The sequence below is a fragment of the Metarhizium acridum genome, assembly GCF_019434415.1.
Source record: "Metarhizium acridum strain ARSEF 324 chromosome Unknown scaffold_31, whole genome shotgun sequence".
Classification (NCBI taxonomy): domain Eukaryota; kingdom Fungi; phylum Ascomycota; class Sordariomycetes; order Hypocreales; family Clavicipitaceae; genus Metarhizium; species Metarhizium acridum.
In genome coordinates this window covers 1,626,965-1,652,718 of record NW_027094018.1, presented here as the reverse complement: position 1 = coordinate 1,652,718, position 25,754 = coordinate 1,626,965, and the positions used below count along the sequence as shown (strand labels likewise).

The following is a 25,754-nucleotide window of genomic DNA, read 5'->3' as shown; positions in this document are numbered from 1 at the left end:
AACCTGTTCCCACTACACTCTCCACTTGAAGCTTGACTAGAGCATCCCAAACGATATAATTGAACCTGCATAGCTCTAATTTGTCTTTCCTTCCATAGCTGTGAAGCTGTTCGAGGTGTTTGCCCCTTATGAACTCAGATTTGTCCGAGCATGAGATGGAGATGGACGAGGGCGACGACGACCTCTACGAGCCGGAGGAGCCCAAGGTCGAACAGCACGACAAGAAGCGCACAGTCTCAAAAACCGAGGAGCTTGAGGAGGGAGAAGAGGAAGATGAGAGTGGTGCAATGGACGAAGATGAAGATGATTCTGTACGAAAAAAAAAAATCGAACCCATCCGCGCAACAGGAGAGCTAACAGAGCTTCTCCTAGGACATTGACATTATCACGGAGAGAAAAGACGGCACTACAGCAGCGCCTCCAACGTAAGCGCCAGCCAATGTAACTACCTCAGTGACGCGGTTCGAACTCAGCTGACTCTTGTGTATGCAGACAATCCAAATACAGCGATATCAGGAATATTCCCCAACGGTCGACGTCTGGCGATTCACCAGCAAAGCCAGCCCCGACAAAACGGGAAGACGAGCCAAAGTCACTGAGCAATGTAGCAAATGTCGCGGCACCGAGCGCTGATCAGACATCCGCAGCTGCGTCCAAATCCACGATTGACATCAACGCGAATCCAGTGTATCCCGCCGCCGGAAAGGCTATAACACAAGTAAACATTGACGAAGGTCTGGCTTTAGTATTGCCCCCGGTAGATTCAAAAAGAACTGTGCAACTAACATGCAATTCAAGATCTTCCTGACAACGAAAAGCCATGGAGAAAGCCAGGTACCGATATCAGCGACTACTTCAACTACGGTTTCGATGAATTCACCTGGGCCTTGTATGCGGCGAAACAAGAGAGTCTTCGAGGAGAGTTTGGGGCTGACGCATTCGCATCAAACAACAAGAAGATGATGGAGGATTTCAACAGCATGATGATGATGGGGGGCATGGGCATGCCAGGCAGTGGGACTGCGGGAGGAACATCTATGCAAGGTATGGATGGCATTCCTCCGGAGATGCAAGCGATGATGCAACAGATGATGGCGTCGGGCATGGACCCATCTCAAATGGACCCCAGTCAAATGAGCGCCATGTTTTCGGGTATGCAGAATGGCGGTGCAGGTCCTGGAGCTCAGGGAAACCAAGGACAGAACTTTGGTGGCGGGTTTAGCGGTAATCAAGGAGGATATGGCTATGAGCAAGGCATGTCAGCTGGAGGCGGGGGACGAGGCGGTTTCAGTGGCGGACGGGGTCGCAGAGGACGTTGGTAGTCGGAGGGAGCCTTGCTGTTTCTTAGCTGATGATTACATGTTTTCAGACGGGAAGGGTTGGAGGGAAAAGGACATGGCGTTGACTGGTTGAAAGGAGCCTGCCAAAGAGCGGCTTTGAAAGTGTACAGGTTTGTAGACGATATCACTCATAATTTGCCTTTTCGTTCTTCATCTTTTTCTTCTTAAAAAAAATGAAATGTATATATATACGGCTTGACATCCTACTGGAATGGATGGATAGTTAACGCGGATGAGCTGACCATGAAGTCCTTGCTGTTGCAACCCAACGCGTGGCACCTTACCAGTCCGCGCAAAGCTATGGGCCCAATACAAATTGTCAAATATCTAAAGCCAGATTTCTAAATGAATCAGAGGCCGGTTGTTGTGTTGGTACTGCGGGCATCTGCTGCTAATATTTTACCTTGAAACGGCCTATCACACACTCACCTTAATTCATTAAGTCTAATTTACACATGGAGGCCCCGACCCAATTATAAAGAGGGAAAAAAAAAAAAAGCTTAATGTACTTCTCCATACCACAGAAAGAAATCAAGAGACATGTCGAGTTTTTGCACTCGGTCCACTTGCGTGTCAAAGTAACAAGCTAGCCAATCCAAGATTCAATGGGAGTCATTCGAAGACGTTGTGATACCCTCTCTTGGCTGCCACAATGGTGGGTTTAAAACTTGGTTCGCAGACGAAAGCCTTTCGAGGGCATGACCAAAAGAAGAACAATAGGCAATTTTCTCAAGGCTGATTTCAGTCTGTTGAAAGTAACGTTACAAGGTTGAAGCCGTCAACGCCAAGGTCGAGCAGAAGGCCGACTCCCACATAGGGCTAATTCGGAGCTGCTTATCCGTGGAGCATATCGGCTTCTGCGTGTGTCACAACGGAATAGTCGATATTGGGGATTACATCCGGGTTGAGGGTACCCTTTATTGCCCTCTTTTACCTTTTCCATCAGCCTTGGTGTGGGGCACGGGACATTGGAGATGATGCAGTCCCTGGCGTAACCTCCAAGACGGACCCTCGAGAAGGATTTGACGGGCGCAAGTAGGCTCGTCGGGCCGTCGATCACTGCAGACAGGGGAAGGGTGAACAAGGGACGGGTTTGGAGGTCGGCTTGGGAACCTGGGAAGCATGCAAGGTCCGGATGTCCCCAACACCTGACATGGAGTTTTCGGAACATTAGACGATGCCTTCCATCATCCTTGCCATTTTGCCATGACTGGTCATCAGATGAGGGAAAGGGAAAGAGAGACCCAGACACTGGGCACCACAGGAAGACAAATGATACATACTGCGTAGGCACGGGCAGAGGTTGACTCTGACCGCCAAATAGCCCCTGAGATGTTCATCTACGCCGTCGTGTGCATGTGCCTTTGGCAGCAGAGAAGGATTTCCCAAGGCACGCGTGTGACGCCAAATAACTAATCGACGACATGCCATGGATTCATCCATTGGCACGCATGCATGTATGCCCAGGGAAGAAAAGCATCTGGCCCCACATCACTTATTGGAAGTACGTACCTAGGTAGTACAACGCCCTCGGTCGACACGGAGTACTCGGGTACAGGTACCTACGAGTTTATGCAGGCTCTTGGTGCACCATCAATCAAACCCCAGAATAATACTTCACCATCATGTGCACTTGTGCTCTAAACGCCGGCTTATGGAAGGGGAGGCGGAGCCTTGAAACCATCTTATGCCAATGACTCTGCTTTTCCCACGTTACAGCTGGGACGAACAAACAGGCAGCCATGCTTCGGCGCCCGTCCATGAGCCAGTTCTCAGCTGACATCTGGACGCTACAAGGATCTTGGAAGATGCCCCCTCTGGCCACAGGCACAAACAAGACCAGAACCGGAAATCGTCTAAAAACCAGCGCTTGCTAGACTCATCGGCAGCGTAGCTTCACTCATTGCGACAGTAAAAATATTCAGCACCCAGGCTGCTTTGCCGGGGAACATGAATGCAGGACGATATCAGAGAAACTACGGAGTGAGCCATTACATACCTGCCTAGGTGGGCAACTAGTAACCCCGTCAGTGAATCGGGTCTTCTTCTCTTTAACTAATCATATTTCTAGCCCAATCACGGCTTCCCCCTCGAGACCAAGGCCGGGAGACTTGAAACGTCACGAAATATCAAGAGGGAGCCATACTGGATAGACTTCACCCCTTAACAAGCCCCATCTACCTACTCAAGTAGGAAGTTGACCGTGAATTAGGATGGGCTGGCTAAATCAAGCCGGCGAGTGTACAAGCCCACAGCTGGCTTGCAACCTCGTGGCACCGAAACGCAGTCGGAATCCCCCCCGAGCTGTACATGGCTAGATCCTGTGAAACGACTGGAGGAATTTTACCCTCCTTCAGCTGTGAATCCTCCCGTCTCCCGTTTTGTAAGTCTGCCTTCGCTGCTTGCATCGAAGACGACACCCATGATCCAAGCACATGAGCTGGGTGTGTAAGAACATCCCTGGTGTCTCAGAGTCGAGTGCCGAGTACGCCTGCACTTTGAGGGTGTTGAATCTGCTGTACGATCAGCCTGTCCGCCAGGCACGGGGAGTAGAGCCTGCATTTTGTACATTGCAATCATCTTATACACCCAGAAAGATCAAGTCTGCACCGTCGAAGTCTTGAACACTGCAGCTCATCAGATATACACTGCTCTGCGCCAAGTGACCATGTTGAGCGCCCAGTACAATGTCTGTGTTACTTTAGCCCCTTTGAATACAAGACCGGTCACGGTTTTGAGCCTGGCAGTTCTTGGCGAGCCGTGATCCTTCACTGTATCACCACTACATCCTTGCCTTCTTGCAAAGTAGCATTGGCAGCCTTATTCCTGGGATGGACAACTCGGTCTACATCCTAATTCCTTGTACAGAGGGCCATGCAGAAAGATGCTTTAATGGACCGTCCAACGTCACATGCGTACACTTCAGGGGTGTTTTGGTATATGTCTTCCCAAGTAACAATCGAGTTGCTTGATGCTCTTCACAGAGGTCTCTTATACAGCCATATGTTCGCTGTCAAGTATATATAACTGCCAGGCCACACGCCTCTAGTCGATTTACCGTCTCCATCATAAGCAAATATTCTCTTGGTCTGTTCTCTCACACACCTCTGGCTAGCGTCTTACTCCCGGGGAGCACTTAAACGAGTTCAAAATGTCTTCTTATTTCTGGACGTTGGCCTCTGCAGCCAGCTTGCTGGCGGCGCTTCCCTCTGCCCTGGCTGGCTTCAATGGAGGCTCTCACAAGAACATTGCCGTGTATTGGGGTACGTCCTCACAACGGAGCTGTATTCGGCCTTGATGGCTTTCACTTACAAGATTTCCCCAGGCCAAAACTCCTTTGGACAGGGAAGCGGCCCCAATGTCCAGCGGAACCTGGCACATTACTGCCAAGGTGAGTTTTTTCTGCGCATGCCAAAACTTGGCCCGTTCAAGCCCCAACTAAAGCTCCTTTTGCGGCGTGTAGATGGCGATATAGGTGTAAGCATTGCGCATGATGCTTTTCCGTAGCCGCGGACATTTGTGTGCCAACCCCAAGTTCTAATGCCACATGTCTAGATAATCCCGATTGCTTTCATGAATGGCATTTCTCCTCCCATTACCAACTTTGCCAACGCCGGAGACAAGTGCGACAAGTTTCCCGGCAATTCAAACCTTCTCAAGTGCCCAGAGATTGAGTAAGTTGACATTCTCAACAAAGCCCAAACTGGTTCATTTTCTATCAATGTAAAGATTGCTACTCTAACAGGTATTCCTTTTGCAACCTCGTACAGGCAAGACATCAAGACATGCCAGACCAAGTTCAAAAAGACCATCGTCTTGTCACTCGGTGGCGCAACCTACTCCCAAGGCGGCTGGTCCAGCACCCGGGACGCTGAGAATGCCGCACAGTCTGTCTGGGACATGTTCGGGCCTGTGCCCTCTGGCAGCAAGGTTGACCGGCCCTTTGGATCGGCTGTCGTAGACGGTTTCGATTTCGACTTTGAGTCGACGACCAACAACCTTCCAGCTTTTGGCGCCAAACTGCGAAGCTTGATGGACGGCGCTGGTGGAAAGAAGTTCTACCTTACGGCCGCTCCTCAGTGTGTTTTCCCTGATGCTGCTGCCGGCTCTGCCCTTGACGCTGTTGCGTTTGACTTCGTCATGATACAGTTTTACAACAACTGGTGTGGCGTTTCCAACTTCCAGACGGGATCTGCTACCCAGTACGCCTTCAACTTTGATGTCTGGGACAAGTGGGCCAAGGGCAGCAAGAACCCCAATGTCAAGCTTTTGCTCGGTCTCCCAGCCAACAAAGGAGCAGGTGGCGGTTACACCAATTGAGAGAAGCTCAAGGCCGTCATTGCCTACTCCAAAAAGTTCACCAGCTTCGGCGGTGTTATGATGTGGGACATGTCTCAGCTTTATGCGAATAAAGGCTTCCTCGGTGAAGTTGTCATCGGCCTGGCCTAATGGAGCGGCGTGTTTTTTCTTTTTACGAATTGCACCATTTGAAAACGTCTTGCAAGATGTACAAATCCCGACTCAACAGTAACCGGATGGGTCGGGCATATGATACCCAGGGGTGAAGAAGCATACACCGTGCCCAGGGTAGGGTGGGAATATATATTCTTCACCACATACATGGTATCTATCCTCAAATGTTCTTGTCCATCATCTTGTTGTATACACATGGGCCAAGACTTCTGTACATAATTTTTACCCGCAAATATTGGGAATTGGATTTTGAATTGGACATGGATTTAACCTTCACGCTCCTCCCACCGCCGTAGCCGTAGCATAATGCCCATGTCGCATACAAATACGTCAGTTGCCATCATTTCGCTCCAGAGCGAGTCTTTACCAGTAGTGGCCAAGTATACCATAAACATGAAATCATTTTTTCTGACTTGAGAGAAAGCCTCTGTTAAAACTCTCAACTTGGGTATCTCGCGCCGCTCCCAACCCGTATCAGAAGACAAAAATGAGGACATACGCCTGACTCCAACAGTAGGCTAATTGCAGTAGGGAGCCCAAAACATTTTTCTTTTTCCTCCAAAATCAAGTATACAAACAAAAGTAGAAAGATGGCGCATCACATCGTGGCAATTCGCCAGAATGTAGCACCATCAAGTTGGAATGAAATGCTGCGAGTCCTGTTGCTGTTGCTCGAAAGACTGAGAAAAGGCAGCCAGGCCGGCAACGATACCAACGGCCATGATGAGGATCGAAATGATGGACCAAATGACTCCCCAGCACTGGGAAGAACCCCCGTATCGCTTTGCAAAAACGCTGGCGTCAGATGAGTTTACTTTGCGAAGGATAAGGTCGTCGCAAATGTCCCAGACACTGTATAGTGAAGACATGACGCCAATGAAGAGGACAACGAAACGTAGGGCCTGGGCATGAACAATGAACCAGCAGGCAACCAGGAGACCGATAGCAAGGACAATGGTGAGAATGGTTAGCCAGTCGCGCTTTCCCCACCAAAGCGTCAACAAGAAACAGACAGCGAGGACGATGCTGGCAACTTTGGAGGCGACAATGTTGAAACCGCAAAAGGTGAGAAGGGCGCCGATGAGGGAAGAGCCCAAGTAACCTGCGGGGAGAGTGATGGCACTTATGCCACCTCGCATGCGAGTGACACCACCTTCGTTGGGGTCAAGGCTGATAGATTCGACTTTCCCGCCCGTCAACACCGCGGTGATGGCGTGACCGAATTCATGAAAGGCGATAACAAGCATCTAAGAGACTATGTTAGCGGCGAGACAAGAGGAGGGACAAAATTTTGAAGTAGATCAACGCCACAAGCCGACTATCCCAGCTGAATCATGACATGAATGAATCCTTCTTTTTGTAGATTTATATTCTTAACCAGAACTGGGAGCCTACCTTGAATGGCCAGAGTATCATTTTCAGATACGGAACATTCCAAAGAATAGCGATAGCTACGACATAGGCAGCGATGACACCCAGTGTAACTTTCTGTGTATGTGTGGGATTCTGCAAGTCCCGAGATGACAGCGAATGTACAAGTTGGTGTTTGTCGTCGACATGACGACTGACGGCAGGCATCATTGCGGCAAGAAGAATAGGTGGCGCCATGGCGAGAGGAAGGATGGCCGGGGGTGGCACTTGGATGAAATCCAATAATTCAAGTCGACGAGCAACAACGGTCTAGCTGGCGATCCTATCGCGAAAACCAGCGGATGGGCGAGGGGTTGGTTGGACGTCGGTTCACGCCAGGCTTGTTTGTTACACTCCAACAGACAGACTCAACGTTGACTTTTAACCTGGTAGCAAAACTGGCAACATGAAAGTCGAAGGGGAAAACTAGATAGATAGATAACGAAAGTGGAGTGAGCGAGGACAGAAGAAAACGTTGCGGTAAGTGAGTAGGTAGGTCCGATAACTCGAGGGCCAAGGGAGGTTTTGTTTCATGTCCGAGTCGACGCATTTGACCATTTGACCCTCTTGACGGGCGGCTGGCTGGCGGCTGGCAGCGTCGCAATCACATTGAAGCGTGTGGCTTGGGATGGACAGCGGTTGAGGGGCCACGCGGTCTGCAACACGTCAGGCACGCCCAGGTCTCCTGTGCCTGTCTTGGCTGCTTGGATTGATGCCAATCCAGAGGCTGTCGTGGCTGTGCCTAGTCCTTCCTGACATCTGGAGGCTGTGCAGGTCCATCCTAAGTACCTAGGTGCCCAGGTAGTGTTTCTATTTTGGGGCCGCCAGTCAACATCGACACGGCAAATACGCGTCACGAAGTGCATTCATCTCGCGGATAACGTAGGTCTACACTTGGAGCTATTATAATGTCTTCCGTTGGCCATCTGCTGGCATTGGACTCTGATGTTTTTCACACGAGTCTTCGGCAGCCACAAGGCACCAGACTTGACTGGACGGCCCGACTTGCCCCGAGCCAACCACCTTTGTCTCTTAACCTGGGATGCCCATGCCAGACACTTCAGACAACAGACCCACCAAAAACTTCACAATTAAGGGTGAAAAGGTGATGCTGTCAGTAATACGAAGCTCATAGTCACCTGGCCTGATCTGACCTGACCCGATAGCTTGTCAAGCACCTAGGTATGTCTGCGGAGCTGTTGAAACCAAAGTTCTGTATTCGACAGTTTCCTTACATTCAAGTTGCCCTACCGGGCAGTTTGCTCTGCATCCTGTAGCTAACTCAGCCTTGTCTCGGAAGTTTCACACACAGAGGAGAATTATCATCCTCGCTTACCATACGCCCCCCCCGTATCGTGCCTTATCGTCGCAGTTCATAACCCCTTTGCTTTCAATGTGCATGCTGCCACCGCGGCTGGATGATCCAAGCCCACTGGCCCAGTCAGTACATTACATTGGACCGCTCCTCATCCACCGGTAAATGTTGCTACGATGCCAGCGGATTTCGAAAAGCAGACCTATTGGCACGATCGATTCGCGTCCGAAACCTCGTTCGAATGGCTCATTTCCTCGTCTGAGTTCGTATCTATTATAGAGCCTTTTCTGGAAGCCCTGGACCCGTCATCGGCACATATCCTCAACCTTGGCTCTGGTACGAGCGATTTACAGAACCATCTACGTAGTCGTGGCTTCCACAAGGTCTGCAACCTTGATTATGAGCCACTGGCCATCGAGAGGGGGCGGCAGCTCGAGAAAAAGACATTTGGTGACGTTGTTACGCATTACACAGTAGCCGATGCCACCCAGCTTGCCCACGTCGGGCCGGAGATTGGTCACAGAGGTGATGAAAAATTTGACCTGGTGATTGATAAAGGCACCGTCGATGCCGTATCCTGTGGCGGCCAGGCCGCTTTGCTTCGAATGGCGCAGGGAGTAAGAAGCCGTTTAGTAGACGATGCGTTGTGGATATCACTGAGTTTTTCTGCATCACGCTTTGACAACCATCAACTGCCGTTCCATGTTGAGACTATTGCCAAGATCCCAACCCCGAGAATAAAGACGACTGATCCGGACATATACCACTGGTGCTATCTTTTGCGGCCGATATGAGATGGGTCATGACTCATGAGTTTCAGGTAGTGTACTATCGAACAGGTTACCCTTTTTTTTTTTTTTTTTTTTTTTTTTTTTTTTTTTTTTGGTTCTTTGTAAGCAATGGGTCACATAGCTGCCAGGTCCCTCACCTGCTGTCTGTGAACGGGCTTGCAAGCAGGTTCTACATAAGCCCCGGCAATGTGTCCTTAAAAAAGCTGCCATGCCGTACTTGGATGGACATTAAGAGTTTCTTTTGGCTACTGTATTATTTAAAGTAACAATGGCGATTCTTCGAGTCAGGAAATATGTGAGAGGTGAATACGTATTTTCAACATTACCGAGCATCAGGCATGGAACTTGCATGTTGGCAAGCTTCGTCCCATCCATGCATCAGCAACATGTAGAGTAGCGCTAAAAGCGCCAAATGGATGAATCCGGTTTTCTATGGCCATTCTTGTAGTTTTGTAGCCTACAATTCAAGACATGCTCTGGCCTGTTTCTCTCTGTTTCGCAGCAAACACAGACATCCAATTCACATGGACTGCAGCAAGTGCTTCATGGCCTCTGATGCCGTTTCCCGCGTGGAGATGTTCCCGTGCACCAAGCCATCTCTTGGGTCTTCCATTTGCTGCCAGCTACTTTTTAGAGCATTGACACGAGCACTCACCCGTGTGCCATGAGGCAAACTGGACGCACTGATGATCAAGCATGTCAGCGTTCGTGTGGCGAAGAAAGTCGCTGTAGCACTGTCTACGCCGCCATTGAGAAATAATTCAAGTATGGACCGATCCATCACCCCGCTCATCGACCAGCTACCGTTACGGAACAAACTATTTGTAGATAGCTTGTCGGTGAAAAAGACGTTGTCGAAGCCTTTTGCACCGCCTCTGTCAAAATAGAACGGATTGTCGCCGCCGAAGTAATACCCCCCTCTGATGTACTCTGCTGTTATGGGACTAAGAAACGTGAAATTCAAGGTGGCCATTTCCGGTATTCCTTGCTTTGGTAAACCAGTCACATCCACCTCCCAATATACCGCATTGGAGGCTGTGTCTGAAAAGTCAATCGTCAAGGTTCCATTGCCGAGGCTCTGGTTATACGCTAGATTTCTCCCCATGATTGGCCGCATGTCATAGGGGCTGCTTATCAGTTTCCAGCCAACACGGTCAATTCTTGTCAAGCAATTCCGGCGAGGGAGACTCATTGCACTACGCCAGCCCTCCTGTGCGGTCGGAACAGTCTGGGTATACTGCCAATTAGATGCCCACGCAATCGACACAGGATCTTCGTCGTCTGGGACACCAAAAAAGAACTGCCCGGCATAGTTGTCCTTGCCAAAGTCGGCAATGCGGGCAACTGAATCAATAGCTTCAAAATGGGTCCCGTTGAAAGTTCCAGGGTAGTATTCTGTAATAGAACCACCCACCGGTGCCCCTGGGTTGATGCTGATTAGCATAGTCCACACATCGTCTTGTCTTTGTCCGTCTTCCATGTATAGCGGCATGCGCACTAGGTTTGGGCATTCCCACTGTAGACCCAGAAGCCCTTGGTTGGAGAAGTTGCTGGCATGAGTCCATTCGATCAGATCTGGCGAGGTGAATATGCCAATTGCGAATTCCTGGGCGTAAGCAACCACCATTACCCAGTGGTCTTCGTACCAGATGACCTTTGGATCGCGAAACTGCGAGGAGTTGCTGGGGATCACAGGGTTGCCGTCATACGGAGTGAAGGTGAAGCCACTGTCATACGAGTAGGCGATGGCCTGAGATTGGGGGCCGGGGCTGCCGTCATCTAAATATTCGGCCAATGTCTACGGCTGAATTAGTATACATCTGGATAATTTACATACGCATGGGCCAAGGATACTCACATAAATGGCAACAACACCATTGGACTGGTTGCCAAAGAGACCAGAAGTGTTGTTCTTGTCAATGACTGTACTTCCAGAAAAGATGTATACATTCTTCTTCGGGGGGAACAGGGCAATTGGTTGGTTTGTCCAGTGGTATAGATCTTGGGAGGTCGCATGTCCCCAATGTTGGTTTCCCGCAACACTCTTTGTAGGGTTGTACTGGTAATAGAGGTGCCATGTGCCGTTTTGGTCCCGAAACATGCCATTCGGGTCATTCATGAAGTGGCTGGGGGGCGAAAAGTGCACTTGAGGACGATATTGCCCTCCATAGCTGCCAACAATGGGTGTGCCAGATGGGACATTGGCTCCAACGTACTGAGTAGAAGAATTCTGTCCAAGACACCAATTTGCAAGGTATAGAGCACCAAGTAGTGCCATGTGAATCTTAGTGCTTGTCGGCAGCATCTTAGTTTCCACCGTTGCGATGGAGATGAGAGGACAAGGAGGAATTTTTTGAAAAGACACTTGAGCTCCAAGATTCTACGGGTAAAAAAGGGCCTGGGCAAGGCAAAGATTGCACGAGGACATTGTGCTTTCAACCCGCATGCATACTGCCCAGGACCACGACGAGAAGAGGAGGCTATACTTGATTCCACTCCACGGCGTGTCTAGAAGACGATGCGAGGGTTGTCTGCATGATTTGCATGGGCGTCGTGGTGTCATGGTGTGTCATGGCTTGCTGTCTAGCGTACCATCGAGTAGTGAACTTCTGAGGCTTCCTGCACTCGTGGAGAAGAATAGACTTTGAGACGAAGGGGACGGGAGGCGGGAGTTGATGTAATTCGTCGACTGCCGGGCCGACAAGACTAGGCCTAGGTGCGACCGCTTATGTAACTATAATCAATCCATGCCACGGAAACCGTCAAAGAAGCGAATAGCATATTGGCCGCAATGGACACGCTCCTAGTGCCGGGACTGGGTGTCTACACAGGTGATCAATTTGAATTCGAGACAATGCGAGGCGATGCACCGGGTTCCCAGTCGGGACTTGGTAATATTCGTGATATTTGCTGATTCCTTTGACTGCTCTCCTCTCCCAACTTGCACGTGTGCTCGTGGCGTCAATTGATGGCGTGCGGCCGCCGTTGCTAGGCCAACGGCCACCCACCCCGAACTACGACTATTGACTTGACCCGACTCGCACCAGCCGCGCGTTGCCTTTTGCGCCTCGGTCGACTTCATTGCGGCTTGTCAAAACAAAATCGTCTCTGTTCTCTCATCACTTTCAGCTCTGCAGGTCAGATTGATTCATGACTGTTTCCTTTTCAAGAATCCTGAGCATCCGATTGCCTTTTTTCTCTCTCTTCTTCTTTCAATTCAACCAAGTCGCACACCTCAAAGTGCCCACACTCATTGTTGTCTGGCTTGCTGACAAGAGTCGCATTCCAAACAAGGCATTTGCAATCCGCTCTTGCCCACATTGACGAAAATGGATCGTCCAAACACCCCCTCGCGGCCTCCGGAATACACACTACCCAGCTATGAGGATGAACATGATACCCCTACGGGCCAGAATCCTGCCGCCGTTAGGCTATTGACATCCTTCGAGGATCCCTTTGACCACAGCTCGTAAGTACATACCACGACTTCGCCCGCTGTGAATTGGTGCTCTTGGAGATTTCCCTCATGAATCTGCACCGCCTCAAGGCTCTCCCTCTTCAAAACCACGTTGGATAACACTCCCCGTATATCCGCCACCACTCCAGATCCATCGCTAGCCTGCCCCAAACAGTTCCTGCAAGATCAAGCGATTGTCTCGAGCCGTTGTGCTGGGTGAGATAGATCTGTGACTACTTGGCACCTTTGCCGTCTTCCAGGAAATTAGCCACGTCCACACTACAATGCACCCAAGCAGAAAAAGCTCACCTCGTGCGAATCTTAGACCGCGAACAACCCGACGATCATATCAGCCAAGTGTTGTTTCGTCGCACTCCAGATCAGCCTCAGTCCTAGATGAGGCCCCGAGCATGCCTCCTCCCGATTCAAGCTACGTGCCTTTTGCGCACAGGGAAACCAGTTCCCCTCATCGGCCCTGGACCCCGTCTTCCAGAGTGTCCGAATTTTCACGCCCGCCACCCTCAAATGTGTCCTACGAGCCTTCAGATCTCAATGGAAGCCCGAGGCCTGGAACTCCGTCTTCGCGATATGGGGGAAGTCCGCGCCGCCCTTTACCCCCGGCACCGCTCTTCTCGAACCCGGGTCGCACTTCGCAAGCTTTTGCCGACGATGCGACTGTATCTATCCCTCTCGACGGTAGCGATGATGTCTTTGGCCCAGAGACTGATCTCAGCGATTCTCGTCCTCTCCCGACCCACCGTGACTCTTTCATGTCAGGTTCTCAAGAGACACTGAACGAGGATGCAGAGGATTATGTCAAGGTTGAGCATTACGGCCCGGCTCCAGACGGTGCCCAGGAACGGAGAGGAGTGCGAGCCCCTCAAATGTCCAAAAAGGAGGTCCAGCTCATCAACGGAGAATTGGTTCTGGAGTGCAAGATTCCCACCATCTTGTATAGCTTTCTTCCCCGTCGTAACGAGGTCGAGTTTACCCACATGAGATACACAGCAGTAACGTGTGATCCAGATGATTTCGTTGAGAGGGGATACAATTTACGACAGTCCATCGGCAGGACTACTCGAGAAACAGAGCTCTTCATATGCATCACCATGTATAACGAAGACGAAATCTGCTTCACCAGGACAATGCACGCTGTGATGAAGAATATCTCACACTTTTGTTCTCGGTCACGCTCAAGAACGTGGGGTGAGAATGGATGGCAAAAGATTGTTGTGTGCATCATCTCGGACGGCCGTGAAAAGATTCACCCACGAACACTCGACGCCCTGGCCGCCATGGGTGTCTATCAACATGGCATTGCAAAAAATTTTGTTAACAACCGTGCTGTCCAGGCTCACGTGTACGAGTATACAACTCAAGTCTCGCTGGACGCTGATCTGAAGTTCAAGGGTGCCGAAAAGGGCATCGTTCCGTGCCAGCTGATATTCTGCTTAAAAGAAAAGAACTCTCGCAAACTGAACTCGCATCGTTGGTTTTTCAACGCATTTGGAAAGGCGCTGAATCCCAACGTTTGCATTTTACTTGACGTGGGAACACGGCCTGGAAGCAATTCTCTCTATCATCTTTGGAAAGCGTTTGACACCGATTCGAATGTCGCAGGTGCTTGTGGCGAGATTAAAGCCATGAAGGGAAGATTCGGATCTAACTTGTTAAACCCCTTGGTCGCCTCACAAAATTTCGAGTATAAGCTATCGAATATCCTCGATAAGCCGTTGGAATCTGTGTTCGGCTACATCACTGTCCTTCCCGGCGCTCTAAGTGCCTACCGATATCATGCCTTGCAGAATGACGAGACTGGTCATGGGCCGCTTAGCCAGTACTTCAAAGGCGAAACGCTTCATGGACAGCATGCCGATGTATTTACAGCCAACATGTACCTAGCTGAAGATCGTATTCTGTGCTGGGAGCTGGTAGCTAAACGAGGCGAGAGATGGGTACTCAAATATGTGAAAAGCTGCACAGGAGAGACTGATGTTCCCGGTAAGTTGCCTTGTTTCATCCTCCTTTTCTTTAGTCTTGTCCTCCTCGCTCCTTGTGGAAGCCCCTGCCCCCTTCCCCCCTCTTCACAAACACCAAAAAAAAAAAAAAAAAAAAAAAAAAAAGAAGAAATCTGTCCGGGGGAGCTTTGTTGTCTTGAAGCCTTTGTCTTGTTTCACCCATATTCTCGGACTTTGCGATCCTCTACGAAGGCGGCGAGACTAACAATTTCTCAGATGCTGTCCCAGAGTTTATTTCTCAACGACGACGTTGGCTGAACGGCGCTTTTTTTTGCGGCCGTTTACTCGCTAGTTCAATTTCGTCAGATTCTAGCCACCGATCATACCATCGCACGCAAAATTCTGCTTTACATTGAATTCGTGTATCAGTTTGTACAGCTTCTATTCACGTACTTTTCACTTGCAAACTTCTACCTTACTTTCTACTTTGTTGCTGGTGGTCTCACAGACAAAACAGTCGACCCCTTCGGTCACAACATTGGCAGCGTGATTTTTACCATTCTGAGATACACTTGTGTACTGCTAATTGCGACACAATTCATTCTCTCCCTTGGTAATAGACCCCAAGGAGCCAAGAAGCTCTATCTAGCCAGTATGATCATATATGGGGTGATCATGACCTATACCAGTTTCGCCTGTATCTACATTGTGGTGCGACAACTCACGGGCAAAAGTCAGGATTTTGCAATCGGCAACAATGTTTTCACGAATCTCATTGTGTCCATGGCGTCGACAATTGGGTTGTATTTTGTGATGTCATTCCTCTATCTGGAGCCGTGGCACATGTTTACGTCGTCCTTGCAATACTTCCTACTGCTGCCAAGCTACATCTGCACTCTGCAAGTTTACGCCTTTTGTAACACGCATGATGTTACTTGGGGTACGAAGGGTGATAATGTGATCAAGACAGATCTTGGAGGTGCTGTTGGCAAAGGAGAAACGGTTGAACTCGAAATGCCAAGTGAACAGCTTGATATTGATAGTGGCTATGATGAGGCACTACGAAATCTCCGTGATCGCCTTGCTGTCCCTGGATCGCCCGTCAGCGAGGCACAGATGCAAGAGGACTACTACAAGAGTGTACGAACGTACATGGTTGTTACCTGGATGATTGCCAACGGTATACTTGCAATGGCTGTTTCCGAAATCTATAGCAATAAGGGAATCGGAGATAATTTTTACCTGCGCTTCATTTTGTGGGCTGTCGCTTCGTTGGCTATTTTCCGGGCACTAGGATCAACAACGTTCGCCATTATCAACGTAGTTAACATTGTCGTGGAGGGTAGGATACGGATGAATGTCAAGGTTCCGTCCTGGATGGGCGGCTTCGGGAGCAAAATTAGCGAGAAGGTTAGCAGCGTTGGAAGCAGCCTGAAGAGTTGAAACAGCTCCGATCCAAAGCTCAATTCTGCCCTGTGATATTGGCGCCCAGATTTTTGTTGGTCTTTCCTATCTGCGGAAATTGTTTGCCACACAGGAGACATCATACCTGTTATGCGAGGAAAGGACATGACGGAGTCTTGTACGATGAGATGCTTTAATGGATGGTTTTCACAACTGTCGGGGGGAACGGCATGGGTCACACGAGTGGGAAGACTTTGGGTGTGTTTGTACATTTGACATAAATTTTAGGGTTAATGGTAACGGACATTATTTTCGGCATCACCTGGTCGGTCATAAAATGGACATGACAGCGGGCATGTTTTACTATGCTGTACCGAGATGGGATGCGCATCTGGTTTGCTAGCAGTACGAAAAGCTTATGTAAATTCAACTTGATAAATACATTTGCCATTACCCTCTAAATATATCAACAAACAATTCAGCTAGTCAAGACGCCAAAAGGAAAGCCAACGACAGGCCCTCAAATGCACATATTTCGCAGGGCATCTTTATTCCTCGTCTGATTCTTCCTCGGCAACCTATCAACGCAGGTCATTAGCTGCTTGCTATCCCCAGTACGTCCAAGCATTGTGCGCTTGGCTGGGTATTGGAAGAATTGACTCACATTGTCATGAAAATTCTGTCCGTCCGTCGTAGCCTTGATGATGCCAGCACGAATACAGAAATCACCGAATTTTTCACCCCCCTCTCTTTCCACAGCATACCGCTTCAGGAGCGACTTCATAATGGAAAGTATTTCTTCTTCCTTGATGCTAGAGCGATACAGCTTGTTGAGGCGTTGCCCATGGTACCCACCACCAAGGTACATGTTATATGCGCCATAAGCCTTGCCAACGAACGCCACTTCGGCCAACCAAGGCCGGGCGCAACCATTGGGGCAACCCGTCATTCGCATGACGATGGAGTCTTGTCGTAATCCACTTTCCTCTAGGCATGATTCTAGTTTGGATATCAGAACCGGCAGATATCGCTCCGACTCCGCCATTGCGAGTCCACATGTAGGGAAGGCAACGCAAGCTGACGAGCTGAGACGGAGCCCGGAGAATTGGACGTTATCCAGCTTAAATTTCTTCATGAGTGACTTCATTGCAGGCATGTCCTGGTCTTTTACATTACTGAGAATGAGATGCTGATTTCCTGTGAGACGGAACTCTCCCTTGTGTACCTTGGCAATCTCACGCAGGCCTGTCTTCATTTGGAAGTCGGGTGTGTCTTCAATTCGGCCGTTTTCGATAAAGAACGTAAAGTGGTTAAGGCCTGTCTCGTCCTTTTGCCAACCAAAAGTGTCAACGTTGCTCTTAAACTCAAATTTCCGTTCCTTGTCGAAAGTCTTCCCCCAAAGATCCTCCACTTTGCCACGGAAAGTATCGACGCCCATGTCATCAATTGTATACTTCAGCCGAGCGTGCTTGCGATTTTTGCGATCGCCATGGTCTCTCTGAACCAGCATTATTTTCTCACATGCAATGTGAACTTCGTCTGCGGAGCAGAATCCCATCATGCGCCCAGTTTGAGGGTATGTCTTTTTGTTATTATGCGTCGCTCCCATGCCACCACCCGCCAGAACATTGAATCCATCAAGGCTTCCATCCGCACCCTTGATAGCAATCAACCCGATATCATGTGCATATACATCAGTATCGTTATGAGGAGGTATCGCAATGGTAATTTTGAATTTTCGGGGAAGATAGGTTGGACCATAGAGTGGTTCAAAATCCTGAACCGCCTCGCCAGCAATTTGCGTCTTCTTGTCATTGTCATCTGTGAGCCAAATTTCGTGATACGCAGTGGTGGAAGGAAGGAGATGGTCGCTGATCTTCTTAGAACACGCATGCACTTGCTTATGATACCAAGACTCGGTAGGAAGCGAGCTGCACATGACGTTTCTGTTGACGTCACCACATGCAGCAATAGTGGTCATCAGTGCTCGGTTAATAGCTTGCATTGCTGGTTTTAGCTTGCCCTTGACGACACCGTGGAACTGGAAGGTTTGCCTCGTGGTCAGTTTCATGGTTTCATTTCCTAGACTTGTGCTGATATCGTCCATCTGAATCCATTGTTTTGGCGTCGCAACTCCGCCGGGGAGTCGGCATCGGATCATGAAAGAATATGCCGGTTCCAGCCCCTGGGCCTTCCGTTCATCCCGGACATCTCTGTCATCTTGCATATAAGTACCATGGAACTTGGTCAATTGTTGGTCAGAAGCAGAGATGGCACCAGTAGATGTGTCCTTAAGACCTTCCAAAATTGTGCCTCGCAAATAGTTTGACGCGATCTTGATGTCCTCATTCGTAATAGGCGGTGGCTCTTCTGGAAGTCCCTCCACGTTGTCTACTCCTAATGCTTGCCAAACTTTGGGTTCCCATTCTTGGTACCCAGTTTGAAAACCATCGGGATCCTGGTCATCACCTAGGCCAACACCAACGAAGCGCTTGCCTCCAAGATTGCTCAGAACGCGATCGAGATCCTTCGCAGGCTTGTTGTAGTAAATTTTGTCTTCTTTTCGAGGCCAGTAGTGACTGTCACCAAGACCAAACACAGAGAAATTCACTGTCGCAAGATCCAAATCGGTGTTGTCTTTGATGCCGTCCCAGAATGGTAAGCCATTTTGAGGGAACTCTCCTTGGCCAGCGGTGGATGTGATAAAAACAATGTTGTCCTCTCGTGGAAGGTCTTCAAGAGGATAATCCTCCATAGCCAGCACTGCCGTCTTCAACCCGCGAGCCCTTCCTCGGTTACCGAGGCGCTTGGCTACAGAGGCGGCATTCCCGTTGTCAGAAGCAAAAAGAATAGTAAGTGGTGCGCCAAGAAGGCCTTCCAGTAATTGATTGTAGGCGTCCTTAGCTTTTTTCTTTTGCTGGGCTCGTACTTCAGTTCCAAAATCTTGTGCCAAACTCGCAGCAAATTTGGGTTCTTTCTTCATAAGCTGGGTGAGTTGATTATCCCTAGCCAAGAACGTTTTCAATTCCTGCTTCACCACCTCCGAGTCCAAGGAGAAATTTGGCTCGCCGTTTAGTTCGTTTGCTGGGTTCCATCGATACAAAGGCCAATAACCAACATCTACAGCCTTCTTCGTTTCTTGAAGCACAGTCAGTGGAGAATCAGATTCGCCAAAGTAGGGAAGATAGGCTAAGACAACCGAAGGACCATCGAACTTGTCGGCCTCGAGCAACGCCTGTAGCACTTGGGTGTATGAGCTATACACAGCGGTTGATGCCACATAGACATTACCAAAGTTCATAGCATATAGACCAATGTCCTTCTTCCTTCGATTGGAGTCAACAGCAGACTTTTCCGAGTACGGAGTAGAATCAATAATCAGCATATTGATGTTTTCGCCAGATGCAAGGACATGGTGAACTCCAGAGTTTCCGAGGTCATATGCCCACGCATCTGAGCCCATCAGCCACAGAGATTCTTTGCGGAAGAGACCGCTTCTGGTGAGAAGCTTCTGGGCGAGAGGGGAGCCGTCAGCTTCCAATCTTGCGACAACTTCCTCACCGATATCCACCGACTTGGCCCCGTCATTGGCATGCACAGCCCACCGAGCCAGCCAACTCTTCGGTTCATCTGATTTAAAAGTTCCATGACTTGCTGCATCCTTGACCTCGGAAATAAACTTGCTTCGATATTCCTTTCGCGCTAAAAGTGACCCAAACCCAAACTCGGGGCTGGCTGAGATAGACTCAGAAACGCCTGCATTGTTAGATTTCAGGGCATTGGAAATATATGTCCTGCTTCCAAAGACTTGGTCCAGGATCTTGGAATAAGCAGTCTCGAGCTGTGGTTTTCCCAAACCATATCCAGCTGGGTGCTCTAATGTCGTCTTGACCCCGACCTCTAGGTTCTGAACAGGCTTTTCCAGGGTGAGATTTTGAACGATGCCTCTCAGGGCTTGTGTCGTTGTTTCGGGGGCGATGTATCCTAGTTGGTATCCGACTATAACCTCCACGCCACCGGGACCGCGATTAACAGACGATAGAACATCGATCAAGACAGGGCCCCATTTCGTAGTTGCTCTGTGAATCTGTTCTAGGACAGCAAGTCTTTTTACAGTGTTGGGAACCGACTCAACAAGCTTCGAGCCAATCCACGGACGATATAAGCGTGGGGTCAATATGCCTACATTGGCAAATATCTCATCCGCCTTAGCATTATCCACAGTTTCTGCAAAAGAACCTGTGTCCGACCCGAATACAAGCAAACAGTTCTCGGCGTCGAGAGGGCCAGTATATTCAAACGCGGCGTATCCTCTACCCAATGCAGCCTTCATCTGGGACCAGATGCGGGCGGCACAAGTGTATATGTCTTCTGAGGTAACCTGAGGAGGCATCGCCTCTACCGTGGTTGCAACAGAAGAAGGCGCGATGGGAGTAGACGCCTCGCTGGACTTGATGGAAGTACCGGCTGAGGTGGCTTTGGAGGCATCAGCGCTGGGCGGCGGCTGGAGAGGAGTATCCTTGGTGCCATTGCCGTTTATGACGGTTTCCGGATGATCCGAGGAGACTGCAACATGACCATCGTCTGCATAGATGCCCGCAACGGAAAATTGACCGGCTTGAAAGCGGCGGACACTCTCAATGTCAAGAATTTGCCGCAAGACAGATGTGTCCTCAATTGCTATGGGCTCGTCAGCAGTAGACGTTTCTGGTGCAAAAAAGTGAATGACAGCCTTGCCCGTGCGCACAGCCAACGCATGGGCGGTCATAGCCATATCTTGGGCCTCCTGCAACGTTTCGGACTGCAAAAAAGTCCAGCCTGCGTTTCGAATGGCTGTGATGGAAGAGTAGTCTGCATGTTGCTGTGGCTGTAGCGACACATGAAGGACAACAGGATAGTTGGCCAGCTTATAGAGGTGAGAGACTGCAGGTAACAAAATGGTCGACGGCGCAGTAACGGATACCAACTTGCCCGAGCGTACCGGCGTATACACAGAGAGCAGCGGATCAACATTGTGACGAATCGATTGCACCTAGGTCCTGTTGTGTGAGGGATTGCTATATGCATCGGGGAGCCATAATGGCATGTACATCTCTTCATCTTACATCTGGTACGGCATCTGGGCCAGAGGCAACCAGCCCACGGTCGTTGCGGCTGGCGTATTGCTTGAGGTGAGATGAGAAGGCCGAGTCGGTAGCCAACGAGGGCTGGACGGACACGATGACATCGCTCGAGAGGTAGGCAATTCTGGCCACTGCGCATGAGAGAGAGGCTGATTAGCACCGTTTCTCACTGGTTTGTGTTTCTCAAAGGTAAAGCAGCCAAGCCGCGAATTGGCAGACAAGAGGAGATGGCGCGTCAAGCAAACAATGAAAAAAAAACGGCCAGGATGTAAGTCGGCAACACATGCATCTTCACAGGGAAGGCAAGGCCGGGCATGTATCTCGGTGTAAGGTACTCACCAGCCTCTTCAGGCGTGCGAATTTGATGAGACGCATCCATCCTGTCTTGTCCAGAGTCTTGCTTCTGCCTGAAGAGAAAAGACATGGTGGACTCGGGTGGCAGAAGAAATAACTAAGAGTTTCGTGGATGGTAATTATGGGCGTCGAGAGCCGGGCTTCGGAGGCGACTCCATGCTCCAGAGTCCAGTGTCTAGACTAAGAGTCAGGCGGGAGAATGGCCAGGCACTGGGGTCTTCCTGGGCACTGTTGCTCTCGAGCTAAAGTGCTCCCTCCGAAACCCGAACTTACCAGTTGCTGGTAGTTACATGTCTCTTGTCCTCTAATACCATGTAAAAACCATACAAAACCACGCAGCACGACTTGGTACCATCAATCTCGGCCAAGCATCGCCAGGGCAGGCGAGACCCAGAAAAATTGGCCCCGCGGCCCTGCAGACCATTGGATACTGCGTCTTCATACATGGCTCGTGTGCTCGACTGGCTGGCTGGCACTCAAACTCGCCTTGTACCCGTCCTGTGGCTCCATTCCCCGCAAAGCAATCATTTTTCCCAGGATTGCGTGATCGCTTAGCGCTGCGAGGCATGCGCCGGGGGCGATTGCGAGATCGCACATTACAAATTTCTCTTGTTAGATTTGCGGTGGCCCGACGTCCAACTACCTACCTACCTACCCGTAGGTGTAGGTAGGTAGATAGGTAGTTACTCCCTTCAACACTCATGAGGCAGCCACATGCAGCCCTTGCCTTGGCACTAAATTATGTACTGAGAAGGAGCAATTCTCCGTTTGACTCTTAAACACTGGACCGTACGGGAATGTCGCAATCCTCTGGAGCAGTCTCACTAGGACTAACCGACTTCCGCTCTGCCGACAGACCGACGACCGACGACCGACGAACGCCATTCACCAACAACATTCGGTTTCGTGAAATCTCAGTTCTCGTGCACATTGCCGAGTGTCATGTTGAGAAGGTATTCCTCGAGTACAGTGGATACAGACAAAATTATAGGAAACTCTCCCCCCCCTTTTCCTTTTGTTTGTTGTTGCTGCTCGTCGCTCCTTCCAGGCTGCCATATGATGTTATAACTAGTTGAATCAGTGCTGCTTTCTCTGTTGGTTCTCTGTCTTGGACTTGTTTTTCCCACAGTAGCGTCTGGTGTATTCACGTGCAGCGATCGCCCATGCCTGTCAGTTCCAGTTCCGGTTCCGGTTCCAATTCCAATTCCACCAGTTCACGATAGGATAAACGTTACCCCCGAGGTTTGTATGAATGCCTTACCGGTGGAGAACATTTCACATATTTTTTGGAAATTGATCGTGTCAGTCCGCGGCAATCGGTGAGGAGGCGTCCTGAAAGCAAAATACATATTGCCCCGGTATGCCATATCAAGTATTGGGCATAATTATAAACGATGAAATGCGATACAGTAACATTACCGTGCACTACATTTACACTAGTCGCAAGCGCAATACAAGCTACTGTGCTATAATATACCGTAGGAATCTACTAATGCGGGTATTCACTTACAGCTCCTGCATCATGTACATATGTACAATGTTCAACACGCTCCCACACCCCGAATCTTCTGACTCTACCCTGCTGATTGTGATGCGTGGAGTTCGGATCGCGTCATCGCCCCCTGGTCCTGCAATTGATGCAGAGAGAAAATCGTTTCAACCATCATTTCTTACACTTGGCCCGCTAGAGTACCATTACTGTGCGGTTTTCCGTCTACACTCCTCTCCCAGTTCTCAGATCCCGGGATATCCAACCAGTATCCCTTGCCCAAAGACACCATGAGTCTGCCCAGTCGTCCTTTTCGGCCGTCACCGTCTGGCAGGTCAGCAGCGAAGGGTCCTTCGTTCTCATCCACACCAGGTCCCTCAAGAATCATCAATTGCATATATTTTTGCAATACTTGGCGGGAAAATGCCATCACCACCAGGCTGAAGTACACTCGGATGAGGGTAAGTCCCACAATCAACACCATGCTAGTAGCCGTCTCTTGAGGTACAGCTTTGCCATGAACAGCGCGCTCTCGCCGAAGGCCGTCGAACCCTTGTGCAACAATGCCTGGGAGGGATGTAGATGCTGAATCCGATTCGTTGTTTGCGGTGCTCGCAAAATACCAGTCAAGCCCAAACGTGGCCGTATAAGCTCCGTTTATCGTCGTGTCTAGAACGTATAACCATGCTAATGCCAAGCATTCGAAAGGACTCTGTCGTCGGATATAGGGAATAAGATACACAAGCAGTCCCAGGACACCGATCGAGTACACGTACGTCGACAGTTGAAGCAAAGATAGCTGGTAACCAGTCAAAATTGCCAACAATCCATAAACTCCTGTGACCTTGTTGAATACCAGCGCCAGTGAGATGAGTTCTGTTCCAGTCTGAAGGCTCACTAGGCCAAATAAATTCTACGCGAAACTCATTAGCATTTCCCAGCGTCGAAAATCAACAGAGCTCGCTGGTCTTACCTGTGGTCGCGGAAGCCCTTAGATGTAGTCTTGTAAACTTCGACATGATTCCCGAAATGCGCTGCAGCAGGCGCTGTGCCAACGAGACACACCGAGAAGAATTCGAGCGAACGGCAATGGTTGATTTGAAGCCAACAGCGGAAGAGGCGTCATGTAAAATCGATGAGAGGTCGCATGTCCCCACTCTCCGCGTTTTCCGCAGCCCGCTCTACCAAGTCGCGGTTGGGCAGCCCAGCCAGGTGAGGTGATGTAATCCGTTCGAGTTTGAAAGGGGGTCAGGTCAATAAACACGTGACTCGACAGCTAGTGGCAGATAACATGGCGCGCACTCATATCGAAATTATGCGTGAGCTTGAGCAGATCTACAGAATAAAACAAAATGCCATAACAACCGGCAGGTCCGCGTGGATTTACACAGATACAATCCGGGCTGCTGTCCATGTTCGCGAAGGAAACAAGGTTTAACCATAGTCTATTAGTAAAACAAAGTCAAGAGTGTGCTGTTCCAAAGCAGAGTGACTTATTATTACGTATACGTAGCGGATCGTAGGTTCGTGGTTCTTGTTGTATTATACAAGCTATATTCACAACCCATGTGCACACTGGAGAGAAACTTTGGTGTGGTTCAGTGGTGATGCTAGCGGGCATACAATCAACACGGGGATATTCTCCGCGCCCTTCGGGCCCACGATGGATGGTTAGCACGAGCATCCCTCTTGAGTAGGCTGTGATGTATTTGTTTTAACATCAATCACTGTAGATGAATTACATTAGTAAGCTCCATGCTGAACTCAAGAGGGGGCATTTTACCGAGCTACACTTACTCTGACTGGATGCTTGAGCTGCAGCATCAGCTCCCTCCATACCGGGCAACGCTTGCGCTATCCGTTTGAATAGGTTTTTGACGTTGTGGCCTAGCTTCGCACTAGTCTCCATAAACATCAAATTGTTCTTTTTAGCTTCATCCTCCCCTTGTTGTGTCGTGACTTCACGCTTCTCGTTTAAATCAGTCTTATTGCCGACCAGCACAATAATGACATCGTTGCCTCGTTCCGCCCGAACATCGTCGATCCATTTTTTCGTGTTTTGAAATGATTTTGCGTCTGATGAGCGTGTATCAGTAAAATGGCGTCAGTTTTGATGACTAGAGGCTTCATACTTGAGATGTCATAGACAACCACTGCCACGCTTGAATCTCGAATGTATGATGGAATCAGACTTCGAAATCTCTCTTGTCCTGCCGTATCCCAGAGTTGTAGTCGCACCGTCCGGTCTTCAAGATACATGGTCTGTCTGTGGTTAGGTTTGGTAGGATGTGGCAGGTAGCGAGGTACCGACCTTGGACAGAAAGTCGATGCCGATGGTCGCTTGATACATGTTATCAAACGAATCGTACATAAACCGTGTGATGAGAGAAGTTTTCCCAACTGCATAAGATGGTATTAGTTCCATGGACATACTCGGGTCTGGGTTGTGGGTATCTTGCCGCTCTGCTCCCCCAGAAACACCAGCCTGAACATGTCAGTATCAGATAAGTTGCAACAAAAGGACATGGCACACATACTTGAATTTCTTCAAGGGATTGTTGTAAGACCCTCCAGCCTGCGCCATATTCAATATCTGGTCACGACAGTCTCAGCAGTTCGAAGCGATTAGAATGCGAGAGG

At 49.6% G+C, this 25,754-nt stretch overlaps 10 protein-coding genes across 10 annotated transcripts; 5 read left to right on the top strand and 5 right to left on the bottom strand.

The window, feature by feature from the left end:
* Positions 1 to 36: 36 nt before the first annotated feature.
* Positions 37 to 1,673, top strand: FIP1 (cleavage polyadenylation factor subunit fip1). Its single transcript, XM_007816311.2, has 4 exons — positions 37 to 311; positions 373 to 425; positions 493 to 734; positions 799 to 1,673. Exons 1-4 carry the CDS (start codon positions 129 to 131, stop codon positions 1,320 to 1,322), a joined length of 1,002 nt encoding a protein of 333 aa, XP_007814502.1. The 5' UTR covers positions 37 to 128; the 3' UTR covers positions 1,323 to 1,673.
* Positions 1,674 to 4,567: 2,894 nt separating this feature from the next.
* On the top strand, positions 4,568 to 5,660 carry CHIT33_1 (Endochitinase 33; the record flags this gene model as incomplete). The annotated part of the gene is made up of 4 exons (XM_066118755.1): positions 4,568 to 4,603; positions 4,666 to 4,731; positions 4,896 to 5,014; positions 5,111 to 5,660. The coding sequence occupies 4 exons, from the start codon at positions 4,568 to 4,570 to the stop codon at positions 5,658 to 5,660; spliced, it is 771 nt and encodes a 256-aa protein (XP_065976276.1).
* A 785-nt stretch (positions 5,661 to 6,445) lies between these two features.
* Positions 6,446 to 7,421, bottom strand: J3458_005348 (uncharacterized protein; the record flags this gene model as incomplete). The annotated part of the gene is made up of 2 exons (XM_007816313.1): positions 6,446 to 7,060; positions 7,209 to 7,421. The coding sequence occupies 2 exons, from the start codon at positions 7,419 to 7,421 to the stop codon at positions 6,446 to 6,448; spliced, it is 828 nt and encodes a 275-aa protein (XP_007814504.1).
* An 803-nt stretch (positions 7,422 to 8,224) lies between these two features.
* Positions 8,225 to 9,430, top strand: J3458_005347 (uncharacterized protein). The gene is made up of 2 exons (XM_007816314.2): positions 8,225 to 8,405; positions 8,524 to 9,430. Exon 2 carries the CDS (start codon positions 8,715 to 8,717, stop codon positions 9,330 to 9,332), a length of 618 nt encoding a protein of 205 aa, XP_007814505.2. The 5' UTR covers positions 8,225 to 8,405; positions 8,524 to 8,714; the 3' UTR covers positions 9,333 to 9,430.
* On the bottom strand, positions 9,400 to 11,943 carry INV1 (Invertase). Its single transcript, XM_007816315.2, has 2 exons — positions 11,188 to 11,943; positions 9,400 to 11,127 (listed from the first exon to the last, which is right to left on the bottom strand). The coding sequence occupies exons 1-2, from the start codon at positions 11,632 to 11,634 to the stop codon at positions 9,850 to 9,852; spliced, it is 1,725 nt and encodes a 574-aa protein (XP_007814506.2). The 5' UTR covers positions 11,635 to 11,943; the 3' UTR covers positions 9,400 to 9,849.
* A 1,127-nt stretch (positions 11,944 to 13,070) lies between these two features.
* CHS2_2 (Chitin synthase, class 2) lies at positions 13,071 to 15,160 on the top strand (the record flags this gene model as incomplete). The annotated part of the gene is made up of 2 exons (XM_007816316.2): positions 13,071 to 14,787; positions 15,021 to 15,160. The coding sequence occupies 2 exons, from the start codon at positions 13,071 to 13,073 to the stop codon at positions 15,158 to 15,160; spliced, it is 1,857 nt and encodes a 618-aa protein (XP_007814507.2).
* On the bottom strand, positions 15,020 to 21,922 carry MET5 (Sulfite reductase [NADPH] subunit beta). Its single transcript, XM_007816317.2, has 4 exons — positions 21,611 to 21,922; positions 21,254 to 21,402; positions 16,813 to 21,180; positions 15,020 to 16,726 (listed from the first exon to the last, which is right to left on the bottom strand). The coding sequence occupies exons 1-4, from the start codon at positions 21,693 to 21,695 to the stop codon at positions 16,697 to 16,699; spliced, it is 4,632 nt and encodes a 1,543-aa protein (XP_007814508.2). The 5' UTR covers positions 21,696 to 21,922; the 3' UTR covers positions 15,020 to 16,696.
* On the top strand, positions 15,399 to 16,187 carry CHS2_1 (Chitin synthase, class 2; the record flags this gene model as incomplete). Its single annotated transcript, XM_066118754.1, has 1 exon — positions 15,399 to 16,187. The coding sequence occupies one exon, from the start codon at positions 15,399 to 15,401 to the stop codon at positions 16,185 to 16,187; it is 789 nt and encodes a 262-aa protein (XP_065976275.1).
* A 1,018-nt stretch (positions 21,923 to 22,940) lies between the features above and the next one.
* Positions 22,941 to 24,292, bottom strand: ryh1_2 (GTPase Ryh1). The gene is made up of 3 exons (XM_066118753.1): positions 24,088 to 24,292; positions 23,891 to 24,027; positions 22,941 to 23,826 (listed from the first exon to the last, which is right to left on the bottom strand). The coding sequence occupies exons 1-3, from the start codon at positions 24,131 to 24,133 to the stop codon at positions 23,296 to 23,298; spliced, it is 714 nt and encodes a 237-aa protein (XP_065976274.1). The 5' UTR covers positions 24,134 to 24,292; the 3' UTR covers positions 22,941 to 23,295.
* Positions 24,293 to 24,785: 493 nt separating this feature from the next.
* Positions 24,786 to 25,698, bottom strand: ryh1_1 (GTPase Ryh1; the record flags this gene model as incomplete). Its single annotated transcript, XM_066118752.1, has 6 exons — positions 24,786 to 24,841; positions 24,912 to 25,190; positions 25,247 to 25,376; positions 25,426 to 25,514; positions 25,574 to 25,599; positions 25,652 to 25,698. The coding sequence occupies 6 exons, from the start codon at positions 25,696 to 25,698 to the stop codon at positions 24,786 to 24,788; spliced, it is 627 nt and encodes a 208-aa protein (XP_065976273.1).
* Between the last annotated feature and the right edge of the window lie 56 nt (positions 25,699 to 25,754).